The sequence below is a fragment of the Macaca fascicularis genome, chromosome 8 (assembly GCF_037993035.2).
Source record: "Macaca fascicularis isolate 582-1 chromosome 8, T2T-MFA8v1.1".
In the NCBI taxonomy this organism is placed as follows: Eukaryota; Metazoa; Chordata; class Mammalia; order Primates; family Cercopithecidae; genus Macaca; species Macaca fascicularis.
The window spans coordinates 21,813,476-21,836,843 of record NC_088382.1 but is presented as its reverse complement, the minus strand read 5'-3'; the positions used below and the strand labels follow the sequence as shown (position 1 = coordinate 21,836,843).

The window sequence follows — 23,368 nt, the reverse complement described above, 5'->3', positions numbered from 1 at the left end:
ATAAAATGAGTTAGGGAGGATTCCCTCTTTTTCTATTGATTGGAATAGTTTCAGAAGGAATGGTACCAGCTCCTCCTTGTACCTCTGGTAGAATTCAGCTGTGAATCCATCTGGTCCTGGACTTTTTTTGGTTGGTAGGCTATTAATTATTGCCTCAATTTCAGAGCCTGCTATTGGTCTATTCAGGGATTCAGCTTCTTCCTGGTTTAGTCTTGGAAGAGTGTAAGTGTCCAGGAAATAATCCATTTCTTCTAGATTTTCTAGTTTATTTGCGTAGAGGTGTTTATAGTATTCTCTGATGGTAGTTTGTATTTCTGTGGGGTCGGTGGTGATATCCCCTTTATCATTTTTTATTGCGTCTATTTGATTCTTCTCTCTTTTCTTCTTTATTAGTCTTGCTAGTGGTCTGTCAATTTTGTTGATCTTTTCAAAAAACCACCTCCTGGATTCATTGATTGATTGGAGGGTTTTTTTGTGTCTCTATCTCCTTCAGTTCTGCTCTGATCTTAGTTATTTCTTGCCTTCTGCTAGCTTTTGAATGCGTTTTCTCTTGCTTCTCTAGTTCTTTTAATTGTGATGTTAGAGTGTCAATTTTAGATCTTTCCTGCTTTCTCTTGTGGGCATTTAGTGCTATAAATTTCCCTCTACACACTGCTTTAAATGTGTCCCAGAGATTCTGGTATGTTGTATCTTTGTTCTCATTGGTTTCAAAGAACATCTTTATTTCTGCCTTCATTTCTTTGTGTACCCAGTAGTCATTCAGGAGCAGGTTATTCAGTTTCCATGTAGTTGAGCAGTTTTGAATGAGTTTCTTAGTCCTGAGTTCTAGTTTGATTGCACTGTGGTCTGAGAGACAGTTTGTTATAATTTCTGTTCTTTTACGTTTGCTGAGGAGTGCTTTACTTCCAATTACGTGGTCAATTTTGGAGTAAGTACGATGTGGTGCTGAGAAGAATGTATATTCTGTTGATTTGGGGTGGAGTGTTCTGTAGATGTCTATTAGGTCTGCTTGCTGTAGAGATGAGTTCAATTCCTGGATATCCTTGTTAACTTTCTGTCTCGTTGATCTGTCTAATGTTGACAGTGGGGTGTTGAAGTCTCCCATTATTATTGTATGGGAGTCTAAGTCTCTTTGTAAGTCTCTAAGGACTTGCTTGATGAATCTGGGTGCTCCTGTATTGGGTGCATATATATTTAGGATAGTTAGCTCTTCCTGTTGAATTGATCCCTTTACCATTATGTAATGGCCTTCTTTGTCTCTTTCGATCTTTGATGGTTTAAAGTCTGTTTTATCAGAGACTAGTATTGCAACCCCTTCTTTTTTTTGTTTTCCATTTGCTTGGTAGATTTTCCTCCATCCCTTTATTTTGAGCCTATGTATGTCTCTGCGTGTGAGATGGGTCTCCTGAATACAGCAGACTGATGGGTCTTGACTCTTTATCCAGTTTGCCAGTCTGTGTCTTTTAATTGGAGCATTTAGTCCATTTACATTTAAGGTTAATATTGTTATGTATGAACTTGATCCTGCCATTATGATAATAACTGGTTATTTTGCTTGTTAGTTGATGCAGTTTCTTCCTAGCCTCGATGGTCTTTACATTTTGGCATGTTTTTGCAATGGCTGGTACCGGTTGTTCCTTTCCATGTTTAGTGCTTCCTTCAGCGTCTCTTGTAAGGCAGGCCTGGTGGTGACAAAATCTCTAAGCATTTGCTTATCTGTAAAGGATTTTATTTCTCCTTCACTTATGAAACTTAGTTTGGCTGGATATGAAATTCTGGGTTTAAAATTCTTTTCTTTAAGAATGTTGAATATTGGCCCCCACTCTCTTCTGGCTTGGAGAGTTTCTGCTGAGAGATCTGCTGTTAGTCTGATGGGCTTCCCTTTGTGGGTAACCCGACCTTTCTCTCTGGCTGCCCTTAACATTTTTTCCTTCATTTCAACTTTGGTGAATCTGGCAATTATGTATCTTGGAGTTGCTCTTCTCGAGGAGTATCTTTGTGGCGTTCTCTGTATTTCCTGGATTTGCATGTTGGCCTGCCCTACTAGGTTGGGGAAGTTCTCCTGGATGATATCCTGAAGAGTGTTTTCCAACTTGGTTCCATTTTCCCCCTCACTTTCGGGCACCCCAATCAGACGTAGATTTGGTCTTTTTACATAATCCCATACTTCTTGCAGGCTTTGTTCATTTCTTTTTCTTCTTTTTTTTTTAGATTTCTCTTCTCGCTTCATTTCATTCATTTGATCCTCAATCGCTGATACTCTTTCTTCCAGTTGATCGAGTTGGTTACTGAAGCTTGTGCATTTGTCACTTATTTCTTGTGTCATGGTTTTCATCTCTGTCCATTCGTTTATGGCCTTCTCTGCATTAATTATAATGGTTATCAATTCTTCCACTCTTTTTTCAAGATTTTTAGTTTCTTTGCCCTGGGTATGTAATTCCTCCTTTAGCTCTGAGGAGTTTGATGGACTAAAACCTTCTTCTCTCATCTCGTCAAAGTCATTCTCCGTCCAGCTTTGATCCGTTGCTGGCGATGAGCTGCATTCCTTTGGAGGGGGGGATGCGCTCTTATTTTTCGAATTTCCAGCTTTTCTGCCCTGCTTTTTCCCCATCTTTGTGGTTTTATCTGCCTCTGGTCTTTGATGATGGTGACGTACTGATGGGGTTCTGGTGTGGGTGTCCTTCCTGTTTGTTAGTTTTCCTTCTACCAGTCAGGACCCTCAGCTGTAGGTCTGTTGGAGATTGCTTGAGGTCCACTCTAGACCCTGTTTGCCTGGGTGTCAGCAGCAGAGGCTGCAGAAGATAGAATACTGCTGAACAGCAAGTGTACCTGTCTGATTCTTGCTTTGGAAACTTCCTCTCAGGGGTGTACCCCACTGTTTGAAGTGTGGGGTGTCAGACTGCCCCTAGTGGGGGATGTCTCCCAGTTAGGCTACTCAGGGGTCAGGGACCCACTTGAGCAGGGAGTCTGTCCGCTCTCAGATCTCAACCTCCGTGTTGGAGTTGCCTGCGTCTGCAGAGGTTTCTGCTGCTGTTTTTTTGTTTTTTTGGTTTTTGTTGTTGTTGTTGTTGTTGTTATTGTTTAGCTGTGCCCTGTTCCCAGAGGTGGAGTCTGCAGAGACTGGCAGGCCTCCTTGAGCTGCTGTGAGCTCCACCCAGTTCGATCTTCCCAGGGCTTTGTTTACCTACTTAAGCCTCAGCAATGGCGGGCGCCCCTCCCCCAGCCTCGCTGCTGCCTTGCGGTTAGATCGCAGACTGCTGTGCTAGCAATGAGGAAGGCTCCGTGGGTGTGGGACCCTCCCAGCCAGGTGTGGGATATAATCTCCTGGTGTGCCCGTTTGCTTAAAGTGCAGTATTGGGGTGGGAGTTACCCGATTTTCCAGGTGTTGTGTGTCTCAGTTCCCCTGGCTAGGAAAAGGGATTCCCTTCCCCCTTGCGCTTCCCAGGTGAGGTGATGCCTCGCCCTGCTTCAGCTCTCGCTGGTCGGGCTGCAACAGCTGACCAGCACCAATTGTCCGGCACTCCCCAGTGAGATGAACCCAGTACCTCAGTTGATAATGCAGAAATCACCTGTCTTCTGTGTCGCTCGCGCTGGGAGCTGGAGACTGGAGCTGTTCCTATTCGGCCATCTTGCTCCGCCCCCCTCCCCACTACTCTGTTTTTATCCAAATGTAAGGAAATTACTCTCAGGGTTATAGGGCATTCCTGTATTTATTACAGTACTATTCTTAATAGCCAAGATATGGAATTAATCTGTGTCCATCAAACTTATGAATACACAAAGAAAATGGGGCACATATACATAATAGAATATTACTCTTCCATTAAAATGAAATCTTGTCATTTATGGTAATGTGGATAAAACTAGAGGTCATTATATTAAGTGAAATAAGTCAGGCATTGAAAGATACATATTGTATATTCTCCCTCATGTGGGAGTTTAAAAAGTTAGTATCATGGACTTAGAGAGTATAATGATAGTTACCAGAGGCTGTGGATAGTGGTGGTGGTGGGTTAAATGGAGATTAATCGAAACATATAGTTAGATAGAAGGAATAAGTCCTATTGTTTCATAGCACCAGAGGATGAATATAGTTTATAATTATTGAATATTTCAAAATAGCTAGAAGATTTGAAATCCCAACACAAAGAAACAGTAAATGTTTGAAGTGATGGGTATCCAAAATATCCTTATTAGATTATTACACATTACATGCATATTTCAAAATATCACATGTACCGAGTAAATATAGTTACTATGTATTAATGTTTTCTTAAACTTAGATTTCAGATGAACGATCTAATGAAACACTGTAAAGAACTAGAAAAGCAAGGTAAAAAAACTCAACATTAGTGGAAGGAAAGAATAAAGGTCAGAGTATAAAAAGTGAAGTTCAGATTTTAAGAAAGAATTTAAAAGGTCAAAAAAAAAGTCAGGTTTTTTGAAACATAGGCAAAATTGGCAAGGCACAGTAGCTCACACCTGTAATCCCAGCACTTTGGGAGGCCGAGGTGGGCGGATCAGGAGGTCAGGAGATCAAGATCATCCTGGCCAACATGGTGAAACATGTCTCTACTAAAAATACAAAAATTAGTTGGGCATGGTGGCACATTCCTGTAGTCCCAGCTACATGGGAGGCTGAGGCAGAAGAATCGCTTGAACCCGGGAAGCAGAGGTTGCAGTGAGCCAAGATCATGCCACTGCACTCCGGTCTGGGCAACAGAATGAGACTTCATCTCAAAAAAGGCAAAATTGACAAACTTTTTGCTAGTCTAAGAAAAAAGACCAAAATCAATAAAAGCAGAAACAAAGAGACAGAACTACTGATACCGCAGAAATACAAAGAAATATGAAATCATTAGAGACTATTATGAAAAAGTATTCCCCAACTACTTAGAAAAAACAAGAAGTGGAGATATTTTTGGAAACATACAAACTACCCAGAAGGGTCAAGAACCATGAAGTTCATCGGGAACTCTGAAGAATGAAAAAACTTCAACAGACCAGTAATGAGTTATGAAATCAAAGCACTAATAAAATGATCTCCCATCCAAGGAAAGCTCATGACCTGACAGTTTCACCGCTCAGTTCTAGCAGACATTTAAAGAAGAACCAGGCCAAATGCAGCGACTCAGGCCTGTAATCCTAGCACTTTGGGAGGCCGAAGCAAGCAGATCACGAGGTCAGGAGTTTGAAACCATCCCAGCCAATATGGTGAAACCCTGTCTCTACTAAAAATACAAAAATTAGCCAGGTGTGGTGGCCTGTAGTCCCAGCAACTTGGGAGGCTGAAGCAGAAGAACCGCTTGAACCCAGGAGGTGGAGGTTGCAGTGAACCGAGATCGCACCACTGCACTCCAGCCTGGGCAACAGAGGGAGACTCCATCTCAAAAAAAAAAAAAAAAAAAAAAAAATGCCAGGTACAGTGACTCATGCCTGTAATCCCAGCACTTTGGGAGGCTGAGGCGGGCAGATCACGAGGTCAGGAGATCAAGACCATCCTGGCTAACGTGGTGAAATCCCATCTGTACTAAGAAATACAAAAATTAGCCGGGCGTGGTGGCAGGCGCCTGTAGTCCCAGCTACACGGAAGGCTGAGGCAAGGAGAATGGTGTGAAGCCAGGAGGCAGAGCTTACAGTGAGCCGAGATTGCGCCACTGCACTGCAGCCTGGGCGACAGAGCCAGACTCCCTCTCAAAAAAAAAAAAGAAAAATATGTATATATATATCATATATAATACTATATGTGTTTATACTATTATATATGTTATATATAAAGCCATGGTAACCAATATAGTATGGTACTGGCATGGACCTACACATTGGTCAGTGGAACAGAATAGACAAACCTAGAAATCTGTGCATTTATAGCCAACTTATTTTTGACAAAGTCTCCAAGAACATACTTTGAGGAATGCAGCATTTCTTCAATAAATGGTGCTCAGAAATCTGGATATACTTATGAAGAAGAATCAAAGTAGGCTCTTAACTTCCACAATTTACAAAAATCACCTCAACTTGGATTAAAGACTTAAATGTAAGACCTAAAAATATGAAACTACTAGAAGAAAAGATTGCGGAAACACTTTACCATGTTGGGATGATTAAAGATTTTGCAGGGGGTTGGGCTGGGGGGAGGGCAAGACCTCTAAATTATGAGCAACAAATGCTAAAATATTCAGACACGGTGTCCCATCAAGTGAAAACACTTCTGCCCAGTAAAGGACATAATCAACAAAGTGAAGATACAACCTACAGAGTGGTAGAAGATATTTTTGAGCTCTCCATTTGAAAAGGGGTTAATAACCAGAGTATATAAATAACAACAAATGGTCAAATAACTCGATTTTAAAATGGGAAAAATTTTTGATGGAATAGATATTTCTCAAAAGAAGACATAGAAATGGCTAACAGACATATGAATATATGTTCAGCATTACTAATCATCAGGGAAATGCAAATCGAAACCACATTGAGATATCATTTTACCACAGTTAAAATGCTTATCAAAAAGACAATAAACAATGAGTACTGGCCAGGATGAAGAGAAAGGGAAACTTGTACAGTGTCTGAAAAAGTATGAAAAAGAGTGTGAATGCTCATTGAAAAATTATAGAACTACCATATGACTCTGCATTCCCACTGCTTGGTATGTATTTTAAAAAAGGGAGGTCTGTATATTGAAGAAATGTCTGCACTTCCATGTTGATTGTAGTACTATTCACGTTAGCCAAGATATGAAATTCACCTAAATGTTAATCTATGGATGAGTGGATATAGAAAATGTGGTACATAAATATAAGTAGAATATTATTCAGCCATAGAAAATGATGAAATTATGTTATCTGCAGCAATGTGGATGGAACACAGAGGTCATTACGTTAAGTGAAATAAACCGACACAGAATGACATATACCATATGTTCTTTCTCAAATGTGGGGGCTTAAAATGTAGATTTCATGAAGGTAGAGAGTAGATTGGTGGTTACCAGAAGCTAGAAGGAGGGAGGAGGGGGCACAGGGGATTTAGAAAGGATTTTGAAAGGTTGATTAATGGGCACTTTTTTCTTTCCCTTGGGGCATTTGGCAGTGGTGGTGGCTTTTGCAGCCATAGCCAAGATTAAGGCCCAGGATCTTTGAGGCAAGAAGGAGGAGGAGCTGCTAAGATAGCTGGACAACCTGAAGGTAGACCTGTCTCAGATGTATTTTGCCAAAGTGACAGGTGCCTGACATTCCAGTTCTCTTAGATTATAGTCATTTCCAAATCTGTTCCCTGTGTTCTCACTGTCATTAGCCAACTCAGAAAGCAAACCTCAGGAAGTTCTACAAGAGCAAGAAATACTAGTCCCCAGATCTGTGGCCCGAGAATACTTGTATCATATGCCACTGGCTCAACAAGCATAGGGAGAACCTGAAGACCAAGAAGCAGCAGCAGCGGGAACAGGCTGTACCAGCTACAGAAGTAAGAGATGTAGGCATGAGCATTGCTGAGTCAAAATTCAAACTGGAATAAAAAAAGATGTTAGGTTAATGGGCACAAAAATACAGTTAGAAGGAACACGGTGTATTGTTCAGTACTGCAGTAGAGTGACTAATAGTTAACAATAATTTGTATATTTTAAAATAACTGGTGGAGAGCAATTGAAATGTCCCCAGCACAAAGAAGGGGTGAATTTTTGGGGTGACGGATGTCCCTTTTGCCCTGTTCTGATCATTATACGTTACATACATATATCAAGATATTACATATACTCTAAAAATATATATAGCTGTTATGTTTCAGTTTTTAAAAACTGTTTATATGTGGCATAATAAAATATTTTGTGTCTTTAAAACAAAAAGGAATAACTAAAAGAATCTGTATGGGAGAACTGATCTTTGTGTAGAGGATCTTCAGGACTCTACAAAAGAAAAAACCTATTAGAACTAAAGACGTTCACGAAGGCTGCAAAATACAAGTTGAGCGTGTACACAACAATTGTATTTCTATATACTAGCAACGAACATTAAAAGTGAAATTAATTTTACAGTAGCCTCAAAAAGATCAAGATATTAGAGAATAAATTTAGCAAAATTAGTTCAAGTGAAATTATAAAATACTGAAAAAAGAAACTGTAAAAGTGGAAAGATTTTGTAGTCATGTGTTGTAACTTTATTGTTAAGACTGAAGTACTCTCCAAACTGATCTTCAGATTCAACATAATCACTGTGAAAATCCAAGTTGACTTTGTGTATGTATGTAAAGAAATTGACAGACAAATCCTGAAATTTATGTGGAAATGCAAAGGGCTCAGAATAGTCAAAATGTAGAAAAAGAGACAAAAAATTGGAAGACTCCTGATTTCTCCATTTCAAAAGTTATCAAACCATGCTGCAGGATAATAAGATACAAATAAATGGGGAAATATTTCATGTTCATGGACTGGAAGACTTAATTTTTTAATATGTTATACTGTACAAAGTAATCTACAGATTCAACACAATTACTATCAAAATGTCAGTAACATTTATCCCAGAGATGGAAAATATTCTAAAAATTATATGAGAGCTCAAGGTACCCCAAATAATCAGAACATTTTGAAAAATAACAGAGTTGGAGTACTCATATGTGATTTCAAACATATTACTAAGCTACAGTAGTCAAAATAGTGTGGAACTGGCATAAGGACAGGCTAATGGAATAGAATAGAGTGCGCAAATCTTCAAATCTTTAACAAGAGTGCTAAGACCACTCATTGGGGAAATGTCAGACTTTTTAAAAAATGATAGTGTGAATACAGTATCTTTATGCAAAAATGAGAAGTAGGACCCTTATATCACACAGTGTGCAAAAATTATCTCAATGTTTTAAGACCTAAATGTAATCCTGAAACTATAAAATCCTGAGGAAAAAACATAGGGGAAAAGCATCACATTATTGTATGTGCTGGCAATTTCTTCGCTATGACACCAAAAGCACATGCAACAAAAGCAAAAATGGGACTACATCAAACTTAAACTTTTGTGTCTTAAAACAAAGGGGCGTGTAAAGGCAACCTACAGAATAGAATAAAATGTTTACAAATCATATACCTATAAGGAGTTAATATCAGACTGTATAAAGAACTCCTGTATTTCTACATCTAAAAATCAAATATCCTGATTTTAAAAGGGGAAAAATACTGTAATAGATACTTATCCAAAGATGGTCTAGAAATGTTCACAAGGGCTGGATGCAGTGGCTCACTCCTGTAATCCCAGCACTTTGGAAGGCCAAGGTGGGCAGGTCACTTGAGGTCAAGGGTTCAAGACCAGCCTGTGCAACATGGTGAAACCCCATGTCTACTAAAAATACAAAAAATTGGCTGGGCATGATGGCAGGCACCTGTAATCCCAGCTACTTGGGAGGCTGAGTCAGGAGAAACACTTGAACCTGGGAGGCAGAGGTCACAGTGAGCAGAGATTGTGCCACTGCACTCCAGCCTGGGCCATGAGAGCAAAACTCCATCTCAAAAAAAGAAAGAAGAGTTCACAAGCATATGAAAACATACTCAACACTCTCTAATCTAGAAATGCAAATAAAAACTACAGTAGGGTATCACCTGATACCCACTAGGATCGTTGCTATCAAAAAAATAGAAAATATTTTTGGCAAGGATGTAGAGAAATTAGAAACGTACTGTTGTAGGAATTGTAAAATGGTGCAACCACTATGGAAAATAGCTTGGAGGGTCCACAAAAAAATGAAAAATATAACTGATATGATACAGCAATCTCATTTCTGCATGTGTATGTATATATAAAATTTAAAGCTGGATTTTGAAGAGATACTTGCCCACCCATGTTCATTTCCACACTTTTCACATTAACCAAGAAGTAGAAGCAGACCAAATGTTCATCCACAGATTTATATATAAATAAAATGTGGTCTCTACAAAAAATGGAAAATCATTCAGCCTTAAAAAGGAAAGAAATTCTGTCACGTGCTACAACATGGATGAACCTTGAGGACATTATGCTAAGTGAATGAAATAAGCCAGTCACAAAAAGAAAAAATATGATTCCATTTATTTGAGGTAAGTAAAGTTGTTAAAATCATAGAAACAAAGTAGAATGTTGGTTACAAGTGGTTGGCATGAAGGGGAAAAAAAAAGCTATTTAATGGGTATAGAGTTTGAGATTAGTGAGATGAAATGGTTTTGGAATTCTGTTCCACAACAGTGTGAATATACTAATGTGAAATGGTACTGAACTGTATGCTTAAAACTATTAACATGGTAAATTCAGTGCGGAGCCTCAGTAATCAAGAATTATGCTGGTATAAAGCTCAACAGCTAGATCATTGCCGTATAATCAAGTGTCTAAAAATAATCCCTTACATTTATGGTCTGTTGATTTCAAAAAGAGTTTCAAAGCAATTTGGTGGGGAAAAATAGTCTTTCCAGTAAATGATATTGTAACAACTGAATATCCACATGTAAAAGAATAAAGTCAAATCTCTGCTTTCTGTCAAAAAAAAATGAACTCAAAATGGGTCAAATATCTAAATACAAGAGCTAATGCTGCAAAATTCTTAGGAGTAAATCTTTGTGATGTTGGATTAGGCAATGATTTCTTAGATATAAAATGCACAAGTAATGAAATAAAACATAGGTGAACTGGATTTCACCTACTAATTAAAACCTTTTGTGCTTCAAAGTGATAGGAACAGGAGGCAGGGAAATTCTGGGCCAAAGAGGATGGGTTGCCAGTGAGGGCTCCACCCTCAAGCTGAAAAGCCTGATACGGTGGCCCAAAGTGATAACTTACATCCCTGATTTCCTGCTCAAATGTTGCCTTTTCGAAAGCCACCCATGGCCTGCCCTGTCCCCCATTGCTGTGCCCATAAAAGCCCCAGGCTCAGCCAGCAGAGAGAGGAGAAGCAGCTGGACATTGGAGACTGCAGCTAGATGTCAGAGAAGTGGGTTGACTTCAGAGGGACAGTTTGACAGTATAATTTCTGAGAAGAATCTGGCCAGAGACAGCCAGACTTCAGTGGAGTTTACCTTCCCACTCTGTCCGCTTTCCAGTTCCCCTTCCTGCTGAGAACCACTTCCGTTGGCAATAAAATGTCTTGAATTTACCATTCTCCAATTTGTTTGTACAACCTCATTTCTCCTGGATGCTGAACAAGAGCTCAGGTGCCACAAGTGTGGTTGCAAAAGGCTGTCACACTGACCCTTTGCCCTTGCTGGCAGAAGGCAGCCACCTCACACAAAAACGCAGAGGATCCACTGAGCTGTTAACACTTAAGCCATAGCAGACAGCCAAGCTAAAAGAGCACCCGGATACTTCCTCTGGGACTTCAGGGGTCACAGGCACCTGAGGCACCTCCCCAGATGTTGCTGTGGGGCCAGTACAGAGTTCACTCCTGCTGGTGCCCGAAGGCATTCACCCTAGCTGCCGTACCCACTCACCTGTGTGTTCCCTCCAGCAAGGGGTGGAACACAGCAGGTTTGAGTGAGTGGAGTGGCTGACTCCAGTGCTCATATACTCCCATTTCTGCCCATGAAGGGGTCAGGGAAATATCCTGCTGAAAAAGGACATCATCAAGAAAATGAAAAAAGTGAAAAGACACCCACAGAATGAGAGAAAATATTTTTAAAGTATATATCTGATAAGGAAATTATATCTAGAATATGTAAAGAAGTCTTACAACTGAATAACAAAAATATAAATATCCCAATAAGAAAGGAAAATAGGATTTTAACAGGCATTTCTCTAAAGAAGATATACAAATGGCTAATTAGCACATGAAAAAAATGCTGAGGGTCAAATGCAAATCAAAACCATGGCATACCCATTCGTACCCATAACAATACCTAAAGTAAAAGGGACAGATGTTAGTGTTCGTGAGGTTAGAGGGAAATTGGAACCCTCAGGCACTGCTAGTGGGAATGTGAAATGATGCAGCCACTTTGGAAGTGAGTCTGGCAGTTCCTTAAAAGAATAAACAAGATTACAATAGGATTCAGTAATCCCACTCCTAAATCTAGGAATGAAAGCATGTTTACACAAAAACTTATACATGAATATTTATAGCAGCATTATTGATAGTAGCCAAAAAGAGAAAATAGTCTAAACATTCATCGATTTATACATGAAGAAACGCAATTGTTATATCCATACAATGGACTGTTATTTAGAAATGATGTTAAATACTGATTTATGCATCAACATGGATGAACTTGGAAAACATGTTAAGTAAAAGAAGCTAGTCATAAAAGGCTACATTTTATATGATTCCATTTATTTCAGATGTCCTGAGTAGGCAAATCTGTTTAAAGAAAATGCAGATTTGTGGTTGCCAGATGATCCCTAGTGAGGGTGGTGGAAGAGATTTGGAGAATAACTGCTGGTGGGTGTCGAGTTTCTTTAGGGGGTAAATGTTCTGAGTGTAGATAGTGGTGGTGATTATAAAGGTAAACTGAGGCTGGAGCCGAACCGGGAATGAAGACACAAGGCAAATGGCAGTGAGAATAGCCTTTTATTAGGGCTTGCGGGCGAGGTTCCTCGGTCCAAAGGCCTGGGCCGAGGAAGTTGCGCTGAGGGAGGAGGGTAGGGGCTTTTTATAGCCCGAGAGGTAGGGAAGCTGGTTGTGCAAACAGGGCCTGGGGGGTCTTGAAACTACTAGGGCAGGAGTTGAGTAAGGGTCATGAGGAAGGGGTCTTTGGAAACTGTCAACCGAAACTGCTGTTTACAAACTTGTGGAATGCAGGTGAGCTGCAGGTCATGGTGGAGTGTGGTTGCCCAGCCAGAACTCTGACGCATGTAAGTCTGCGGGTATGTACAAGGGTGAAGGGAGTCTTTAACAAAAGGCCTGCTACGCCGGGTAACGCCGCCATGTTGGGTCTAGATTCCTGCCTAACAGTGATTGCACAACTTTATTAAAAATCACTGAAGTATATGGTTTAAAAGAATATACTGTGAATTGTATTTTAATGAAGCTGATACTTTTAAAAAGTTATAGTAGTTGATACTTTATCATATTACACAATTAACACTTTTAAGAGAAAAATTTTCCTTTTTATACTGGTATTTTAGTGTACTTTTACAAAGAAGTTTATTAATAACTAAAGCAGATAATGTTACAAGCAGTTGAATTTTGTAGATCACATATCAAAAAATTGTTTTGATGATTAACTGATAATTAAATTAGACTTTTCCTCAATTTCATTAAAATAATTAAACACCACCTGACTTGGAAAAGGATCTGTTACCTAGTCATTATTTATTCATCTTCTCAAATCCCCAGAACGTATCTAAAAAGGCATTGCCAAGTTATATCACAATGACTGTTCATTGTATATGTTTTTTTTTTTTCCCTTGAGACACCTTGTTTGGCCGGATACACTTAAAAAAGATTGGGAAAATTGAGTTATTGTCTTCTTCAATATACTGTTGCAAAACAGTATTTTTCACTGAAGTTCCTTTCTGTGCTCTAAACTAATTATCAACAAAACGTTTGAACTGCAGATTTAATTTATTTAACTTATGAGAAATATCTATTAAATAAGTTAGCTGACAAAGCCGCTTCTGTCAAACCATTTTTTTCAGTGTTTCATACAAACTCTGTGCATTCTTTGCTGATGAAAGAGTCAAGGTTTTTAACAACAACAACAAAAAAAAATGTCAGCACTGTCATTGTAAATATTTAGATAGCTTGAGTGGGACAAATTGTTTTATTTTGTGAAACTGAAGGGTGGCTAGGAAAGGGGAGGTGGGAAGTGATTACTCCCATGGCACACGGGTGTATGTTCTCAGGCAAATCTGTCTTTGAATTTGAGGTTGTGCATACATATTCCCTTAAAACTATGCCTGTGCATCTTCTTGAAGGTCTTTATGTGTCACCCGGACTGGAGTGCAGTGGCACAATTATGGCTCACTGTAACTTCAACATCCTGGGCTCAAGTGATCCTTCCACCTCAGCCTCCAGAGTAGCTGGGACTGCAAAGCGTGCGTCTTCACACCCAGCTAATTTTCATATTGCTTGTATAGATGGGTGTTACTCAGGCTAGTCTTGATCTCCCGGGCTCAAGGGATCCTCCTGCCTCGGCCTCCCCGGCAGTGCTGGGATTACAGGCATGAGCCACCATGCCTGGCCTCCTTTATATTTATTTATTTGCCGAACTGGTCTCTCACTCGATCGCTCGGCCTGGAGTGCAGTGGCACAATCTTGGCTTACTGTAACCTCTACCTCCCGGGTTCACATGGTTCTCCTGCCTCAGCCCCCTGAGTAGCTGGGATTACAGGCACCCGCCATAATGTCTGGCTTTTTTTTTTTTTTCATATTTTTAGTAGAGATGGGATTCCGTCATGTTGGCCAGGCTGGTCTCGATCTCCTGACCTCAAGTGATCCGCCTGCCTTGGCCTCCCAAAGTGCTGAGATTATAGGGGTGAGCCACTGCTCCCGGCCTCTGCCACTTTTTTAAAGTCTATCTGCAGAAGTCTGCTTTCTCGTTTTGAATACTGTAGGTATTCAAATGAATTTAGTAGGTGCTGTTCTACCCTACTGTTAGTCTTTTGTGAATGAATAGCATGGCCTTGAAAAGCATACCTTTATGCATAGTGGTAGTGTATACAGGTACATTTATTTATTTGGTTGGGTTTTTTTTTATTTTTTATTTATTTATCTATTCTGAGATGGAGTCTTGCTCTTGCTTCCCAGCATGGAGTGCAGTGGTAGAATCTCTGCTCACTACAACCTCTACCTCCCGGGTTCAAGCAATTCTCCTGCCTCAGCCTCCCGAGTAGCTGGGATTACAGGTGCCTGCCACTGCACCCAGCTAATTTTTGTGTTTTTAGTAGAGACGGGGTTTCACCATGTTGGCCAGGCTGGTCTTGAACTCCTGACCTCATGATCTGCCCACCTCGGCCTCACAAAGTGCTGGGATTACAGGCTTGAGCCACCATGCCTGGCCACAGGTATATTTCGATGCTGGTACACTTTGTATTCACTTGGACTACATTTTGCTAGAGATACCTGTGACACTTGTCTGTGCTCTGCTTTCCTCTCCTGCACTTGTCACAGATGTATCTTGCTGTGTTTATGGAACCTAGGAATCCTCCACAGCTGGCAGCTTCTACTAGTTGTTTGGAGCTAGAATAAGAGGCGATTCTCTGTAATAGCGATTTTGTTAGTTTTCTTAGTTTGTATCTTTGCTCTTTTTGTAGTTTGGGTTTTCTAATTACTTTATTAATGTGATTTCCTTTTGTTAAACTTTATTGTCCTTAAACCAGCTTTGAAGACGTGCTGGAAGATAATTTTCCATGGGTCTCACACTTTCCTGTGTGTTTTGTGAACAGAGGCTGTGGCTGCCTTTGTTCTTGTCTATCTTTTCAAGATTATTTCTATATACAGTGAGTAGCTTTGGAAGATGCTGTAGTGACTTCATAGCAGCGGTCAGGTTTGCATATCTCCCTGGAAGGTAGAGCTGGTGTCTCCTGCTAGTGCAAAGGGATAGGCATCTTTCCCATGATTAAAGATTCCAGCTTCTGAAGTTCAGGGTTTTCTCTCCTATAATGCAACACATTGCATGTGCAGGTGACATGTGGCCCTATTCAAGTTGCTCTGTGACAACTGGGGCTCAGGGAACTAGAGCCCAGTGGTCACAAGGTAATGTTGATATTCTGGCTACCCCTGTTATTGTAAGTAAAAATACCTTGTCTCTCACCCAGGAGACTTCTATCCTCTGCCAGCATTTATTAGCTTGTGACAGGCTAACATGTTGACTTGAAAGTAGTGTAAATCTCTGATCCTTCACAGGTCTTGACAGTATGTAGGTAACACAAATAAATGCATAAACAGCTATCTGGGTTCAGCTCAGAAATGTCAGTTTTTACCCATGATTTTCATTAAAAACTATATTACATATTGTATAAATGTAGCATCGGTTTTTCAAATTTTTTCTACATTATAGTAAGTTTTTGGTATAAGTTTGCTATTTATATTTAATGAGAATTTTAAAAGCATAATAAACCATGTTTTTAGTGCACTAAAATTGTATGTATGTTTATATAAACTTGTGTTTGGTTTGTTTTTGTTTTTTGAGATACAGTTGCACTCTGTCATCCACGCTGGAGTACAGTAGTGCAATCTCGGCTCACTGCAACCTCTGCCTCCGTGGTTCAAGCGATTCTCATGCCTCAACCTCCCGAGTAGCTGGGACTACAGTCACCTGCCACTAAGCCTGGCTAAATTTTGTGTTTTTAGTAGAGACAGGATTTTGCCGTGTTGGCCAGGCTGGTCTCAAACTCTTGACCTCAAGTAATCCACGCACCTCCACCTCACAAAATGCTGGGATTACAAACATGAGCTACGAGCCACTGTGCCCAGCCCTGTGTTTGTAAATACATGTCTAGTTATGATTTTGCTTTTTTGGGTTTTTTTTTTTTTTTTTTTTTTGAGGCAGAGTCTCGCTCTGTCACCCAGGCTGGAATACAGTGGCGTCATCTCCGCTCACTGCAACCTCCGCCTCCCGGGTTCAAGTGATTCTCCTGCCTCAGCCTCCCTTGTAGCTGAGACTACAGTTGCATGCCACCATGCCCAGCTAATTTTTTGTATTTTTAATAGACACAGGGTTTCTATTAAACATGTTAGTAGTAGACGGGGTTTGTACTAAACATAGCACTATGTTAGCCCGGATGGTCTCTATCTCCTGACCTCGTGATCCACCCACCTCGGCCTCTCAAAGTGCAGGGGTTACAGGCATGAGCCACCGCACCTGGCCTAGTTATGTTTTTAAAAACAAATTATTGGTCTGCCTCATCACATATTTATGAATCAGTTTTAATTCCATGAATGTCATAGTGATGTACTGTTTGCCTCTATTTCAGAATATTGGAAAGAAGATGACCTGTCAGGAGTTCATTGCCAATCTGCAAGGGGTAAATGAGGGTGTTGATTTCTCCAAGGATCTGCTGAAAGTAAGCATGGAACTATTGGTTTTTAATGTACACTTATGTTTCTATGTGCTGCTTACAGCTTAATCCTAAGTAGGCTAAGGATCACTTTATTTTGCTTTTTGCTTTTAGTTTTACTCGTGATGTTTCTTTTAAGCCTTGTCCTTGATTTTTCATGCTGCAAAATACCTTAAGTTGATAATTTCTAGAGGTCTGCATTATAATCAATAATACTGAGGTAAGTAAATTTGGAATGGTTGGTGATACAAATAGTGAGTGGTAGTTTTTGTTTGATTTATCTGTAAATAGACTATCAGAATTTGAGAAAGGTCACAAGGGTATATGCACTATGGAAACAGAGAAGCATTTGCAGGCTATAATGGAAACACTTCCAACTGTGTTCAATCCCTAGTCTCAGAACCACTCAGGTTGTCTCTGGAAATAGATTAAATTCAATTCTCAGTAATTGTAGAGTGCCTGAACTATTTGCATTTGGCCTTATTATTGGTAACAATCAGCATGTTTTTCCCCATCATCAGATTGTTTTCAAGGAGACAACAAAATCAGCTTTGGAATTCATGCATGCTCCAGCATGGTGAATGAGATGGGCATTTGATTGAGTACGAAATAATGGTAATATGAATATTTTGGGAGTTGTAGGATAAGATGTGTACATTGAGAATGTGGTTTTTATAGATCTCTATTTGATTCTAGCCTTTTTAAAAACTTAGTACACATATAGGTTTCTTTTGGAATCAATTTCTTTAAATGAATTTTCGAGAAAGGTGACATTTGAATCAGCTGTGGTATGGAAATATATGACATGATATGGAAATGTTGAAAGACATGTCCTTTGTTATGTTTTATGTAACTTTTAAGCTATATAGAATAGAGTTCTGCCAGATTTGGAAAGACATATCTACTATGGTAAACGAAAGAAGCCATTACGATGCAGTAATATGACATTCTTAGTCTTCCTGACTTTATTTGCAGCACATTACAAAAGATTATGAAAAAAAAGGCAGGAAGAAAAGTAGCTTTAATTTATGGAGTAAAGAAGGCATTTTTTTAGGTCCTTCATAGAGCAAATGCTGCCATTTCTAAAGGTATAATTCCAAATGGGAGCGGGAGATAAACGGTGCAGGATTGTGACGTGATAAAGATGTTTTATAAATCCGGATGGTGTTAACAAGACTTTTTTCAGTCTAGTGGTATTTGCGTGGAAAATTACGGAGTCTCTCCAAGAGAGGATTTGTGAGGCTTTTATCAACTTATGTCAGAAATGAAAGTTGACAGGAAAATTCTCATAGTGAAGTTTTTAGAATTTAGTGGTAGGCTTATGGTAACCTGCATGACTACTGGCAAATTATTGGCTAATTTACAGCATGGTTGGTGGAGCTGTATTAAACCATGTATGGTTAATATGCAGTCCAGAGGCTACTGTTCACTTTGAGTGAATGTGTTCTTTGACTTCATCTACCAAGAATTTGCCAGATGATTTGTTGCTGTTGTGCAATGGGATTATGTTTGTAAACCTCGGGGAAAATGTGTATTATTTGTTTTTTTTGTTGTTGTGAGAAGATGATAGTGAAATGATACTGAAAATGGAGGTGTTTAGCATGGATATTGTCAAGTGAAATACTGATTCTCTTCCATAACAAACCCCAGCCGCTCACCCATCCAAGATGGTTTTCCATTTCAATAGGAATGGGTTTTATTGAAAATTTCAGTAAGAAAAGGTTTTCTTTAAACCATGTTTGTTTCATTTCTCTATTCTGTGCGCTGTTCATTTTTCCTTCCCTTTCCTCCCTTTCTTCTTGACTTCCTTTTGTCCTGGTTTCTTTTTGTCTTTTCCTTTCTCTTTGGCTTTCTAGTTTTCTTTTGGTATCTTTTTTTCTCATTCTCTTTGTCTTAGGATAGCTATCGCTGGATTCCCTGCTGAGATAAATTACTAGGTGGAATACGTACTTGAATTTTGGGGGAAAATACTGTTATATATGTGTTACACAGATACATACATACATAGAAACTTTTCAGTGTTTGGCGTCATCTTACAGGTTTTTTAATATCCTGGTCATTCTCTCTTTCTTTGCCACCTTTCCTATCTCCACGTGACAGGTGTGTGTGACATTCCATTTATTTTTTGTGAGATAAAAGGAAAAATTATGACCTTTATTAGGTTTCCTCATAATCATATATAGAAACTGCTAGATTCGATATCAAAAAATGCTTAAAGTTACATAGATTAAACTGAGTTTTTCATTGTTACATATTGACCTTGATACTTTTAGATTAATTTGGATCAAAAGTAACATTTGGATTTATGTCTCTTCAGATTTCTTTGACCCGGAAGTAACATTTGTACTTTTATGTCTGTTGTTGTGTGTTATTTTGTAGTTGGGAACATTATTGAAGGTCTGCTATGTGTTTACTAGGTGTTGTGGGATTGGAGAAGATGCTGAAACCAAATGGGCACCTGTCCTCAGAGATCACAGACTACTGAGAAACACTGGAGAGGGGTCTGTCTCCATAAAATGGACAGTTATTCCATGTTGAAATAAAAGTATAAGCCAAATTCTGTTTTGTTTTCTGAAGAGAAAGGGTTAAGGTCTAAAAGGTCTAAAAAATAGACCGTGACATATTTAAATGTATGAGAAATGAGAAACTTGTGTTAAGTCCTTTAATTCAGATAATTTAATTAATATTTTGCTTCTGAATTTGCCTTATACTCTATTGAAGGGATGGATGATACATTGAGCCCTTTTTTTGGTTTAAAATTCCATTGCAGTTTTCGTTGTTTAGTCAGTTAACCTAGACCGGTATTTGACTTTTTTCCCCTACAAGGTGCTTCGAGTATAAGATATGGATATCTGTGATAAAAGTGAAATAAGTTGGATATCAGAAGACAACCAGTGATAGGATATTATTTATGTTCTTCAAAACAGAAAGCTGGGAGGAGGTGATGTTTGAGATGGTATATTAGTCCATTCTCCCACCGCTGTAAAGAAATACCTCATACTGAGTAATTTATAAAGAACAGAGGTTTATTTTGCCCATGGTTCTGCAGGCTGTACAGAAAGCATGATGCTGGCACCTGCTTGACTTCTAGGGAGGCCTCAGGAAACTTAAAATCATGGCATATGGGAAGGCAGGCACATCTTACATGGCCAGAGCAGGAGGAAGAGAGGGAGGAGGGAGATACTACACACTATTAAATAGCCATAGCTCAGGAGAGCTCACTCATCATCATAGAACAGCACCAAGGGGATGGTGCTAACCCATTCATGAGAACTCTGCCCTCCTGATCCAATCACTTCCCACCAGACCCCATATCCCGTACTGTGGATTATTATCCACCGTGAGATTTGGTGGGGACACAAACTATGTCAAATGGCCTTTTGAAGTATAGCTAAAAGACTTACTTGTTATCTTGGTTATTATTCCATTGCACTTCCTGCCCCTTCTTTCACCCAAAGACATTCTCCTATGTACCCCTCTCAACTACATGATCAAATCAAGACAGCAATTCATTTAACAAAATAGGCCAGATCACCTGGTATGATTGACATAGTACAGATAAACACAAAAAAGTCTGTTATTGTCTTACAAGTTTCTGAATAACACTGTGATCATGTTTCTACGGGCTCCGCCCATCCCAGCGGCTGGATGTGGTTTGTATTCAAGCATCCTTGGGGACAATGTGGAAGAGAAAGGGGAGGTTCTGATTTGGGTCTGACAGATTTAGTAAAACATTCCTAAGGCTCTAATAAGTATTACAGCTGCTAAGGACATGAATAAAGAGGGATAAGAATGGAGAATGAGGGCTAGCTCTGTATTGTAGGCTGTGTTTTGAAGGACAGTATAGTATGAGGATTGAGATTATGATTTGAGAGCTGTACTTGACTGGGTTCTAATACCAGGTTCTATCTCTTAATAGTCAGGGGACTATGTCAAGTAAATGCTGTATTTCAATGTCCTCATCTGTAAAATGGGAGATTTTATTAGTACCCATGTCATTTGGTTGTTTCAATACTTGAATATATATATATGTGTGTGTGTGTATATACATACACACGTGTATGTATATATACAGCTTTTAGAGTCCTCACATGTAGTAAGTATTGTCTGTTAGCTATTAAAACTTTTTATTTTTGATATTATTTTACTTAGCCTAAAGTGGGCTGGCATGGGACCCTATCCTTTCCTGCAGGTACCTGGGTTTAAGATTTTTTAGAGGCAAGTGAGATTAGTGGCAGTAGTCAAAACCTCTCCCCACGATCCCTTTTTAGCTTGCTGCTTTCCAAGGATACATATCCTCTGCTCTTTGAAAGGAACCACCTGTGTGACGTTGACCTGAAAATGAACCTTGCTTAACCCTTACCTTTTTACCTTGTTAACAGCCTCTTTCTCCTGGGTCTATCCCTCTTCCCCCATTTTTATACCTTACATTTGGTTTGCGTTTTTAGTGACTTCCGTCTTTGATGCTGCAAGAGGGGAAGTACTTAGGGTACATTGGCTCTTGGACTGGTCCTGGAATTTTGAAGAACCTTTGAGGAAGCAAACTAGTTCATACTCTCCTAAGATCCCAAGATGATCCTAGGATATTGGAGATGTGAATTATTTGAAGTGATTGAAATATCCCTGGGGGAAACAAGGGTTGCTAGAGATCTGCCTTCCAAATGGAGAGGCCTTGGTCTGAAGGATCAGGTCCAGGAGTTGTTGGGATTCTGCTTTGTCTCGCCGCAATTTTTATGGACTGTGTCAGCCTGGGAACGTCTTTCACTCAGTCCATCGGTGGCTGATACCAATGAGTGAAGTGTTAGCTTTTGATTATGTGCGTATTTCTGAAACTCTTCACTCTGTAGAATAACCTTTGAAAATTCATAACAGCCTAGATATGGAATCAACCTAAACGTTCATCAGCAGATGAACGGATAAAATGTGGTAGATGTGCACAGTGGAATACTATTTGGCCTTAAAAAGGAGGAATTCTGTCATTTGTGACATCGATAAATCTGGAGGACATTACACTAAATGAAATAAGCCAGGCACAGAAAGACAAATACCGCATGATCTCGCTTACAGTGGAATCTAAAAAAGTTGATCTCACAGATTTAAGGAGTAGAATGGTGGTTACCAGGGTCTGGGGATGGCGGGGATTTGAACAAAGGGTACAGTTTCCTTTAGACAATATAAATAAATCTTGGAGCTCTGTTGTATAGCATGGTGACTGTAGTTAATAACATTATATTGTTTATTTGAAAATCACTAGAATAGATTTTGAATGTTATCACAAAACAGTTAAGTATGTGCGGTGAGAAATATGTTAATTAGCTTTATTTAATCATTGTACAGTATATATGTATATTCAAAATATCACATTGCATACCATAAATATATACAGTTTTCATTTGTCAATTAAAACATTTAAAAATAATAAGTTTCCTGAAAGTTCCTCCATCTTGTGTTCAAAATGCAGTGTCTTGCTCCTCTGCCTTTCTGTTCCCTGAATTTTATTTCTTCTGAGTTTCATAGGAAACCCTTGTTCTTGATTGTAACAGAAAAGCTGCATTTCTATCCTCTATCGAATCTGCTCTGCTTTTCTATCCTCTATCGAATCTGCTCTGCGTTTCTGTCCTCTATCGAATCTGCTCTGCGTTTCTATCCTACCCTCTATCGAATCTGCTCTGCGTTTCTATCCTCTATCGAATCTGCTCTGCATTTCTGTCCTCTGTCGAATCTGCTCTGCGTTTCTATCTTCTATCGAAGCTGCTCTGCGTTTCTATCCTACCCTCTATCGAATCTGTTCTGCGTTCCTGTCCTCTATCGAATCTGCTCTGCGTTCCTGTCCTCTATCGAATCTGCTCTGCGTTTCTATTTTCTGTCGAATCTGCTCTGCGTTTCTATCTTCTGTCGAATCTGCTCTGCATGTGTAACTCCAGTGGTTGATAATCCTCCATTTCTTATTATATAGGGAAAAGACACATGGCCTTTCACTGATGGTCACCAGGTATTTATATATTTAGAGATGAAATGTCCGTTTGAAAATGTATTTACATGAAAGAAGGGAAGAAACTGAGAAAAGACAAGGAGATTCTGGCAAACGGGGTAGGAACATGTAGGGTGGAAGGTCAGTTATTGACCATCCCATAATTTCATTCTGAAGAGACATCTAGACAGTAGATTTTGACATGACATGAACCCAGTTGTTTTCTATCCCACTTTCCCGTTGCCACCTACCATTTAATACTCGGATACTGCTCTCCTTAGTATTTTTATTCCAGTCATTGTTAGATTTTTTTTTTGGGGGGGGGGTAAGCAGTTAAATTCAGTAAGTACCAAGGGACAGTAGAAAGAAATTAGCTAAAACAGTTTCTCCTTTAAGAATTTTTATATCAACTTATTGATGGAGAAAACAGAAGCAACAAAAAGTTCCATATATTTGCAAA

General features: G+C 39.4%; 1 protein-coding gene across 13 annotated transcripts in view; it reads left to right on the top strand.

The window, feature by feature from the left end:
- The window catches only part of PSD3 (pleckstrin and Sec7 domain containing 3), a 554,389-nt gene that overhangs the window by 313,474 nt on the left and 217,547 nt on the right, over positions 1–23,368 (top strand). For 9 of the 13 annotated variants that reach the window (XM_045398994.3, XM_005562705.5, XM_015454524.4 and 6 more), the window contains one exon: positions 16,854–16,943. In XM_045398994.3, coding sequence (XP_045254929.2) covers positions 16,854–16,943 — 90 coding nt within the window. Of the gene's footprint in view, positions 1–16,853; positions 16,944–19,354; positions 22,359–23,368 lie in introns of those variants that run through there. The other 4 variants (XM_065518953.2, XM_065518954.2, XM_065518959.2 and 1 more) reach the window with 1 other exon arrangement.